This window comes from Xenia sp. Carnegie-2017, unplaced genomic scaffold (genome assembly GCF_021976095.1).
Source record: "Xenia sp. Carnegie-2017 unplaced genomic scaffold, XeniaSp_v1 HiC_scaffold_20, whole genome shotgun sequence".
In the NCBI taxonomy this organism is placed as follows: Eukaryota; Metazoa; Cnidaria; class Anthozoa; order Malacalcyonacea; family Xeniidae; genus Xenia; species Xenia sp. Carnegie-2017.
Window position 1 is genome coordinate 14,481,207 of NW_025813483.1, and position 9,677 is coordinate 14,490,883.

Below are 9,677 nucleotides of genomic sequence, written 5' to 3' on the forward strand. Positions count from 1 at the left end.
CGCCATGTCATCGTTAATCATCACCGAAAATAACCACCTTTGTCTAATCTCATTAAATGGCTGATGACATAAAAATATATCCTATTCTTTGTGTAGGGAAGAGTTCAATATTTGTAATCGTTTAATACCCAAAACAGATAAAACTGAAATGCGATGTGTTGTCGATCGTCTTTCGTAGACACCGTCCTTCAAATAGTGCTTCAGACTTGAAGTATAACAATTATAACAGTTGTAAACATGGCAACCTGGCGACCTTATACCATGGTAAAAACTCCTGTTGACGTTGAAATATCATCGGTATGTCAATGAATCATCGCTGTATTCATTACGTTATGTTCTTGTGCCATAAGACACTTATATATTATCTATTTCTATTATATATTTAACTATCTGACATTTCTTAATTTTTGACAATTTGAATTCAGTCGTCAAGCGAAGCTGGAAGCTCTGCGCCAAATAGTCCAGTATCAGATACCGGATCGTTTGTAGTCCAACCAAAAGATGATGTTGTAAAGAAAGAGCTTCGAGATGCAATAAGACATAAGAGGTTGGCTAAAGGTCTGGATGAGCTACCGGAAATTGAAGCAAAGAAACCAAAGACTGATGAGGTAAAATAATTTGCATGATGATGCTATTCAAACGGATATCCTGCTTATTTGGGAATTGTGATGCTCTTTGTATTCTTCCAAAGCTCACTCCCGAAGAAGAAGAAAAAAGAAGATTGAGGAGAGAGAGAAATAAACTTGCAGCATTTCGCTGTCGTCAGCGACGTAAACAACATATTGTTGACTTAGAGCTGGTTTGTAACAAAGAGATAATTTTCTCACACAAAACTGCACTCTAAAAACTCACAATAAAGTTTTTTTAAGGTTACAGAACAGATCTCGAACAGTAATGATGATCTGGAACATGAGATTGAAAACTTAAAAGTTCAAAAACAACAATTAGAAATGATGTTAGATAAACATTCTTGCAAGAAAAGAGCAAACCGTGAGAAACTGCACGAGGATAATAAAGAAAACAGTGTAAATGATAAGTAATTTTAGGAAAATTTTGTTTCTTGATCTAATTTAACTTGCAATAGTACATGGTTTCTCTATTACTTTGTTTCCTACTGTTGTGAAAAGAATCTTTTTTCATGACAGCACGATGGTCCCACCAGTAAGAAACAAATCAAAAAATATGAATTCATATATGTTAGGTATAGTCATGAGGTTTTGTTGCATATTGTTGCATATAATTTGGTATACTCAACATAGGTAGTTATCATTTCATTTCCATATTTCTTGTAGCATTTTATGTTTTATATTTTTTTGTCTTTTAAACAATATAGGAATTATGATTGCCCATCATAAAACTTTAATTAAGACCATTAATTATATGATGTTTTTTTTATATTAGTTTTAACCTTCCCTTCACTACTTCACCATCTCTTCTGATTCACACAAAAAACTCACTTTTCTATACAATTCTACTCATCCTCACCTCAATGTTCGTTTTCAACTTTCTCACCTTTCAAACATAGAGTTCCTAGAATTTCTGAAATCAGTTGTTGTATACTTATTTACAAGTCGACACTGTTCTTCATCTTACAAAAATCAGACCACACGCCATTTACACACCAGAGAATCACAACACTTGAAAATTTTTACTTTAAGAAGAAAACTGACATCCAGCCCAATCAACTATGGTGTCTTTGCCTATTTGTAAAGAATTAGTCACTCTGCAGATTTTGACAACTACAAAATTCTGTCATCCTCTTCCAACACATTCGTACTATTCATTCACGAAAGTCTAGTCATCTCCCCAAGCTCAATCCCAGTCTTAACGTCGGGCCTGGACAGTTTGGTCTATTCCACTAAACTTTATCTAACTCCATTCCAATGTTCCAAGATCACTTCATGTTTCTATGCTACGAAATTTTAATGAAATTGAAGATCACTAAGTCTAGTGATGTCTTAGGACAAAAAAATGACACACTATTTAATAACTTTTTTAAAAACATCACATAATTTGTGACTTTATGAAAAGTTTATGTTTGGGCATTGTATTTATGATAAGAATTCGTTTTATTGGCCTGTTGAATGTAAATTGCTTAGCAAATGTATTGTTACGGTATAAGAGTGCTATATTTACTGATTGTACAAATTTTGCAATGTTTTTGATAGAACTTGTTTGCAGTAGCATATTTAAGAAGATGAACCATCGATGTCTTCTTCATCTAGAGAAATACTTGCATAGCAATTTAAGACTAAATGGAAGACTGTGATAATATTCAACTTTGATTGTTATTGAAGCTTACAACATGAATATATGAAATACACTACCATAAATTATCAAGGCTGAATAAGGGCATCACCCCCATACGAACTTTGTAACCCAACAGAGTTCTTACGTGGATAATTCTCGGTAGTTATTAAAATTGTCACTTTTTGACGACATTTTGTTGACCCCTACTCAGTTCCAATTATGTATCAAAATGAAAAAAATTATTGGGTTGCAATGTTCGGATTGAACGGTGACACTGACAATGACAGAACTGTATATAAATCTACAATAGATGTAAATTATGTTTTCTTTCAACAATTATATAATGACAAGATATATCTTTGAAGCGAATTATTTGTATCCAAGGGTATCATTGCATGTTTTCTGATGTAGATCGTCCAGATTAGTGTAGTCCTGAAAAAAATATTTTTGTGTCGTTGTCGATGGTGTCAGTCGATTGACACTTTGACAGGCTCAGCGGTTGTCATTATGACTTCACTAACCCAGACGATCTATTCTACAAACATGTAATTACAAACCTTGCTGAAGCATTTTTGTAATTCTGTAATGAACTTCTTCATTATTGCAGTGCTCCATACTACAGGTAAAATTTATGTCAAATAATATCAACGTATGTGACGGCATGTCACTATGTCCCATTATCGAATTTTGTGTCTTATGAAGTGGAAAAATATGTGCAGCCACCTGTTCTCTCGAAAGCGCTCATCGTTCAAAAACGTAAAATTCAAAATGCATCGCAACTATCATGGAGAGATTTCTGAAACTTTTTTTTCTGGTGGTATTTTTGACAGAAGCGAACTTCGCCGGTAGTAAAATTTGATGACATCGTTCACATTTTCAAATACAAATCATCAGACTTCCTTGCTTTTATATTTATCTTAGCACTGACGAAAACCGCGGATTGTGGCAACAAACCGCTAACATACTCGACCAAGAGAATTGTCGGAGGAGAAGAAGCTGTGGCAGGAGAATGGCCCTGGATGGTGGCTTTGTTTCACAGTCAAGGAAATCATGAAGCTCCATATTTCAAATGTGGTGCCACCTTAATCTCTGAGAAATGGGTTGCCACTGCAGCTCACTGCACCTTGGTTTTACCTCAAATATTCTCAGTACGCGAATAATAGAATTTCTTTGACTAGCGTATAGTAATACATTCAGCAGTGTATAGCACGGTAACGTCGCCAGCCAACATGTTTTAGTCGTTCTACGTGAATTTAAGATAACTGACTTATCATTATTCATTTGAGGTGAGAGCGTACTTTGGAAGACGAGTGAATTTTGGCAGTTAGTTTGTGAATAGAGTTTTTAAGGTGTGAGACTGTCAATGGACTGTTGAGACATACTAGGCTGGAGAAGGATAAAGAAACTTTTTGTGTTTGAGGGAGAATGAAGGAAGTCAGGAACTGTACAAGTTTCGCTGGATTGAGAGAGTTTGTGCGAACTACTAAAATTCGACTGTCGTAGTGATGGATAAGCTCGATACTTTGTGTTATTTACTTTATAAAGGTGAGACTTGGGGAACATGATCTTAACGTAAAAGACAATTATGAACAAGATATTTCAGTGAAGAATGTCGTAATTCATCCATCGTTTGGAATCGGAGCAAAAAATCTAAGCACGGGAAAGATAGGCCTTTATGCTGAGCACGATATTTCCTTGTTGGAGTTGAGTAAACCAGCGTATTTCAACGAGAGAGTTTCGCCTGTGTGCGTGGACTCTGGATTTCCTGACTTCGCTGAAGGTAAATCCATGGATTTTAGACACCTGAGAACTCATGCAGTTTTAGTCGATCTTTACAAACTAATTGATGTTAAACCACTGACTTTAAATGATTAAATATAAACACAAATTTAGCTCTCAAATAATTGCCAATTTATGGATCTAACGACAGAGATCAACGGTGATGTGACTGATGTCTACTGTGTGTGTAAGTCTACTTGGGAGTTTTGTACCAAAAATTTATTATGTGTAATCTCAGACGTTCTTTTTTTAAATCATGTCCATTGCCCATGGCATTTGAGAGCGGAAGGAGATCATAATTCGAAAGTGTCTTCTTGTCTTCATCTTAGATTAGAAAAATAGAATTACAATGATGCAAAAAATATCGTACGATTTTAATTGCCTCGCAGGTAAAGACTGTTACATTTCTGGATGGGGGAACAAGAAACTCCACACGGCAACTGAGCCGAAGTTACTTCATGTCAGCGTGCCACTTGTGTCCAAAGAAACTTGCAACAAGGAAAAATCTTACGGTGGAGTAATTACGGACAACATGGTTTGTGCAGGTTTTGAGCAAGGTGGTAAAGACACGTGTGAAGGAGACAGCGGAGGTAGAATAAGATGCAATCCATTTTTTTTGCAAAAAATTATTTTATTCATTTGCATCTTCTTAGATCCATGTTGTTCATTCGTATCTTTTTGTACATGTTAACCATTCATAACTTCTTAGATCCATGTTGTTCAATCGTATCTTCTAAGATCCATGTTGTTCATTCGTATCTTTTTGGATATGTTGACCATTCATATCTTCTTAGATCCATGTTGTTCATTCATATCTTCTAAGATTCATGTTGTTCATTCGTATCTTCTAAGATCCATGTTGTTCATTCGTATCTTTTTAGATATGTTGACCATTCATAACTTCTTAGATCCATGTTGTTCATTCGTATCTTCTAAGATCCATGTTGTTCATTCGTATCTTTTTAGATATGTTGACCATTCATAACTTCTTAGATCCATGTTGTTCATTCGTATCTTCTAAGATCCATGTTGTTCATTCGTATCTTTTTGGATATGTTGACCATTCATATCTTCTTAGATCCATGTTGTTCATTCATATCTTCTAAGATTCATGTTGTTCATTCGTATCTTTTTGGATATGTTGACCATTCATATCTTCTTAGATCCATGTTGTTCATTCATATCTTCTAAGATCCATGTTGTTCATTCGTATCTTTTTAGATATGTTGACCATTCATAACTTCTTAGATCCATATTGTTCATGAATATCTTCTTCGATCCATTTTATTCATTCGTATCTTGTTAAGGTCCCTTACTTTGTGAAAAGGATAACAAATGGTATCTGCACGGTATATCTTCATTTGGACATGACGCATGCGCGATAGCTTATAAATATGGCGTATACACGCGAGTGTCACAGTTTAAGAAATGGATCAAAGATGTGACAGGTATAGACTGTTAACAAATGGTATTTTTAGCTTTTCAAGGAAGAACCCTGTCTGTATATTAGTGGTGTCTAGGAATCTTGCATTGTAAAAGATAATAGTTTTTTACATAATGAGATTTTTTTTTCTGAAATCATTTTAATGTTAACAATAAAATCTTAACCAGTTAATAGGTCTTTTATTGTTTTAATTCATAAATAATCAGAAAAGAGGTACAGAAGAAATGCTCAATATGAACAATAAAATGTATTTACAACTTGCTTATGTTCAGTGAAGCATGATATTTGCTTGCTGACGTTGTCCTACATTTTACATTATTTCAATGATGATTGGACAAGATTGTCGTTTGCCACCAGAAGAAGTAAACTTTAGTCATGAAAATGTATCAAAGATCATCACAATATGAACTTTATTTCGCAGTGAAATTATTGAACAGAACGAGATGTATTTTAAATATAAAAAAGAATTTTAAAAAGTTTTTCACTCGCTCTCTTTGTTCTCACGGTGAACTAACTAATGGATCCTTTTCACATCTTCAGCCAGGTAAGTGAATGATTTAATATTATATCATGTATGAGTGAGGATTTGTTTTCAGCGATCTTTGACATGAACAGACAAAGAAAACGCAAGATATTAAAGATGATGATATAATATTAAAGTTATTATCTGTCCATTTATGTTTGTTGTTTTCTTTTAAGGGAACTGAAGCATTTGATGATCAAGCTATCCAGATGCCATATACAGATCAACTGACAACGGTTCCAACTTCAGAAATCGAAAACATTGAAATTCCGGTTAAGCTAGGTCTTCGTTTTGCAATCGAATCTCGGAGGTTTGCAAACGGCCTGGACATCCCAGAGATTGAAATGAAACCCGTGCAAACTAGCGAAGAAGTAACTATTTTTCATTTCAATTTTTGTTTCAATGTCATTCATTACCTTTTGTAAGATCATACATCTTCGTCACATTACTCCAGTTGTCAGAAGATCAGTTGGAAAAACGAAGACTACGACGGGAGAGGAACAAAATAGCCGCATCGAAATGTCGATTGAAACGCAAAGTACAAGCAAATAAGCTCCAACAGGTTCAGATATGATAGCATTTTTTGGGTACCATTGCATTCGAAATGTGATAGTTGTTAATGATTCACACATAGAGTTATTTATAGAGCTCCAAGGAGTTGCAGTCTGCAAATGAAGATCTGGAGTCTTTGATTGGAGAGTTAAATAAGGAGAAATTAAAACTTGAAACAATGCTGAAGAAACACCATTGCCTGCTTAGTGACCAGTCGAAAAAAACAAGCAAGAGAGAGTTCTAAATTTACAGTCAAAGACCGTGAAGATATTGTGTGTCCATTATGAATTTTTGAAGTTTATCTCTGGATCTTCTAGTTGCAACCAACATCTGCTCGTCAATTGTCCTCGCAATCAAAAATAGGCTACGCTGTCTCTGTCTGGGAGAAAACTGATCAAGGAGTATCGGGAAGCTTATGCTGTTTATGACTTAGAAAATTTTACGTTGAAACACACAGTTATATACTTTGCAATTGATTTTGTATATATTTTTACATTTTTCTGAATATCTATAATTTTCATTTTTCGCTTGAGTTTGGGTTCGGGAAATTCGTTTATAATAAATGTGTTTTTGAACAAGAGAGAATGCTGATATAAAACACAACATACTTTTATAGTAAATTTATGGCTGTTCGTAATGTATTAAAACTGAGAAATACACGTAAAAATTTAGTGTAAATAAAAAATACAGTGAAGATATAATTCCTACGTAAAATTTATAAATTATACTATGTATAAATAAGTTAAGCAATAGTAACACTAAGATATTTCGGAAAAATGAAAATACGCTCGGATGAAAAACACATCGGCTTTAAAGGTATCATTTACACATGATGTCTGTCATTAAACAGTGAGCACAAAGCGCATTTTTAAATTTCAAGCAAGTTTGGTCTAAATAATATGAAATGTACAATTTTATTCCAACTAGTTTCATTTACAATCTAGGACCATAAAATTCATAGGCTAACCACATGTACGCAATGCGTACCTATTTTTGTGTAGTAGACAAACGAAGGGAAAGTTCTCAATTAAATTTCTCTAGACGATCGTTTAGAAGTAATCTGTTAAAGTAATGGTAAGTTTCGTGATGTTTTCGTCGATTTTTTGGCTTACGTTTGGCCTGGCTAGAGAAAATAATTTGAATTTGTTTTCATTCTGCAGGGTAAAGCAAGAAAAACGAGGAAATTCGCCGCCGTAAAGCGTATGATATCAACAAACGACCCGCGAATGTAAGGAAAGCCACAGACTTTAAATAGTATCAAGGATTGTATTTTGTTTTGATTCTTTTATCTTGTTAAATTGATGTTGCTTGATTCTTGCTGCTATTTTTCTAAACATCACAGAAAAAATAGAGAGAACGAAAAACGTAAGAAAACAAAGAAGAAAAATGACGACGAAGAAGTCAAACACATGTAGGTTGCCTAGTTTCCATTTCTTATCTTTTCTTTCCTTTTGCGCCCTGAAGTCTCATCAATCCCATATTATCTTTTCTTTCCCTTCTTCGTGAGAGCATATCACCAAAATCTGAATGGTCCTTTACTTTTTTTCCAATCATTTGTTCAAACTACTAATTCAACCAGATGATTATTTTTTATTTTGTTAGAGAACAAGTGTCATCAGCATTATTCTTTCAATACAACACACAACTAGGACCACCTTATTACATTCTGGTCGACACAAACTTCATCAACTTTTCCATAAAAAATAAATTGGATTTGTTTCAATCCATGATGGACTGTCTTTATGCTAAATGTGAGTTCTGAGTCTTTATTTCTAGCTTTTAAATAAATCTTAAATATTAACTTAATGATTTATGGCTTGGCAGGCATACCTTGTATTACGGATTGTGTTATGGGTGAGCTTGAGAAAATGGGAATGAAATATAGAGTGGCTTTAAGGTTGGTTAATCATATGGTGCTATGTTATTTTTACTTAATATACACACAAGATCAATGTTCTTGGTGCTTAATACACCTGCTAAGGTGTTGATTTTATGGTTTCTTGTTCAATTTGAGTTATGGCTACCTAACATTTTTTCAAATTAGATCAATTTTTGAGACATATTCTGTTGAATAAGTTCTGATATGAGATCAGTTATTTCCTAATGTTGTATTATTCAGAATAGCTCGTGATGAAAGATTTATGAGATTGCCATGCATGCACAAGGGAACATATGCTGACGATTGTCTTGTTAATCGTGTCAGTCAAGTAAGTCATTAAAAGACTGGATCTCGGAGATGTGCAAAACATGTACCTTTATTGTGGTATCTATTCAAATTTTAGTATCCAGAATCCAGTAGATTTTCCCCCAATATGATGTAACCAGTTTTTAGACTACATGACCAATTTTCTGATATTAAATTTTGGTAATTAACAATAACTGTACGCATAACCACGATACAATTATAATCCAGTGTTCAATGTGATCTGTGTTCAGTAACTAAAATTAAATGCTGTATCTATTGAAATGGTATATGGCACACTGCTGCTCAATTCACTGTGAAGTCACATTATAACTAATCAATGTATCATCTTATGTTCCAGCACAAATGTTACATAGTAGCAACTTGTGATAGAGATTTGAAAAGAAGAATTCGAAAGATTCCTGGAGTTCCAATCATGTATATTACTCAACATAGGTACACTTCACTGAATTATCATTTAATCCGTGAATTCTCATCTGTTCCACACATCCATAGTAAATTTTTTCTTATTTTGACAATTTAGATATTCTATTGAGAGAATGCCAGATGCTTACGGAGGTATTTAAAAACAAGACAAGGAATTTTTTAGCACCTATTTTCCAGTTCTAATCAATAAACCATCTCATGTTTTTCAGCCCCAAGATTGTAAGCTGGAATTGCGTGTTCACGTGACAAAAATGACCTGAGATAAACCTTTCTTAATGATATTTACTAAACGTGACGCTTCAAAGGATTTATGAAATAGAAAATTTTCCTGAGGATTGAGCTACACAGCTGTCAGTTTATACTTTAATGTTGTTATTCTGCCATCGCCCGTGTTTTGATGCATTTCCGTATTAAAATTTCTCAAAATTTTAACACCTTATTTTTCCATAATTAAGGGTGATTTTTCCTTCCATCGTCTGAGGTTTTTCTATGCAACATAG

General features: G+C 34.0%; 4 protein-coding genes across 5 annotated transcripts; all 4 read left to right on the forward strand.

The window, feature by feature from the left end:
- The first annotated feature begins 19 nt into the window (after positions 1-19).
- Positions 20-2,604, forward strand: LOC124441116 (cyclic AMP-dependent transcription factor ATF-3-like). The gene is made up of 4 exons (XM_046991552.1): positions 20-297; positions 426-608; positions 692-799; positions 870-2,604. The coding sequence occupies exons 1-4, from the start codon at positions 238-240 to the stop codon at positions 1,038-1,040; spliced, it is 522 nt and encodes a 173-aa protein (XP_046847508.1). The 5' UTR covers positions 20-237; the 3' UTR covers positions 1,041-2,604.
- A 65-nt stretch (positions 2,605-2,669) lies between these two features.
- On the forward strand, positions 2,670-5,644 carry LOC124441110 (trypsin-like). 2 transcript variants are annotated; one of them, XM_046991545.1, is made up of 5 exons: positions 2,670-2,872; positions 3,172-3,398; positions 3,796-4,030; positions 4,419-4,619; positions 5,337-5,644. In XM_046991545.1, exons 1-5 carry the CDS (start codon positions 2,836-2,838, stop codon positions 5,489-5,491), a joined length of 855 nt encoding a protein of 284 aa, XP_046847501.1. In that variant the 5' UTR covers positions 2,670-2,835; the 3' UTR covers positions 5,492-5,644. The 2 variants fall into 2 exon arrangements, with proteins under 2 accessions (XP_046847501.1, XP_046847500.1); XM_046991544.1 differs by having other exon boundaries at positions 2,706-3,095.
- A 98-nt stretch (positions 5,645-5,742) lies between these two features.
- LOC124441117 (cyclic AMP-dependent transcription factor ATF-3-like) lies at positions 5,743-7,350 on the forward strand. The gene is made up of 4 exons (XM_046991553.1): positions 5,743-6,017; positions 6,173-6,367; positions 6,451-6,558; positions 6,643-7,350. Exons 1-4 carry the CDS (start codon positions 5,991-5,993, stop codon positions 6,790-6,792), a joined length of 480 nt encoding a protein of 159 aa, XP_046847509.1. The 5' UTR covers positions 5,743-5,990; the 3' UTR covers positions 6,793-7,350.
- Positions 7,351-7,522: 172 nt separating this feature from the next.
- On the forward strand, positions 7,523-9,520 carry LOC124441113 (rRNA-processing protein FCF1 homolog). The gene is made up of 9 exons (XM_046991550.1): positions 7,523-7,622; positions 7,709-7,776; positions 7,891-7,959; positions 8,151-8,299; positions 8,373-8,445; positions 8,668-8,755; positions 9,092-9,186; positions 9,275-9,309; positions 9,387-9,520. Exons 1-9 carry the CDS (start codon positions 7,620-7,622, stop codon positions 9,398-9,400), a joined length of 594 nt encoding a protein of 197 aa, XP_046847506.1. The 5' UTR covers positions 7,523-7,619; the 3' UTR covers positions 9,401-9,520.
- Positions 9,521-9,677: the final 157 nt, after the last annotated feature.

Excerpts from the sequence above, each read along its gene's own strand:
- LOC124441117 (XM_046991553.1), top strand. The coding sequence starts at position 5,991 with ATGGATCCTTTTCACATCTTCAGCCAG. Across the intron at positions 6,368-6,450 it reads CCGTGCAAACTAGCGAAGAA|TTGTCAGAAGATCAGTTGGA; the intron begins GTAACTATTTTT and ends ACATTACTCCAG. Across the intron at positions 6,559-6,642 it reads AAGCAAATAAGCTCCAACAG|AGCTCCAAGGAGTTGCAGTC; the intron begins GTTCAGATATGA and ends AGTTATTTATAG.
- LOC124441116 (XM_046991552.1), top strand. The coding sequence starts at position 238 with ATGGCAACCTGGCGACCTTATACCATGGTAAAAACTCCTGTTGACGTT. Across the intron at positions 298-425 it reads TTGACGTTGAAATATCATCG|TCGTCAAGCGAAGCTGGAAG; the intron begins GTATGTCAATGA and ends ATTTGAATTCAG. Across the intron at positions 609-691 it reads AGAAACCAAAGACTGATGAG|CTCACTCCCGAAGAAGAAGA; the intron begins GTAAAATAATTT and ends ATTCTTCCAAAG.
- LOC124441110 (XM_046991544.1), top strand. The coding sequence starts at position 3,035 with ATGGAGAGATTTCTGAAACTTTTTTTTCTGGTGGTATTTTTGACAGAA. Across the intron at positions 4,031-4,418 it reads ATTTCCTGACTTCGCTGAAG|GTAAAGACTGTTACATTTCT; the intron begins GTAAATCCATGG and ends ATTGCCTCGCAG. Across the intron at positions 4,620-5,336 it reads GTGTGAAGGAGACAGCGGAG|GTCCCTTACTTTGTGAAAAG; the intron begins GTAGAATAAGAT and ends TATCTTGTTAAG.
- LOC124441113 (XM_046991550.1), top strand. Across the intron at positions 8,446-8,667 it reads AAATATAGAGTGGCTTTAAG|AATAGCTCGTGATGAAAGAT; the intron begins GTTGGTTAATCA and ends TGTATTATTCAG. Across the intron at positions 9,187-9,274 it reads ATGTATATTACTCAACATAG|ATATTCTATTGAGAGAATGC; the intron begins GTACACTTCACT and ends TTGACAATTTAG.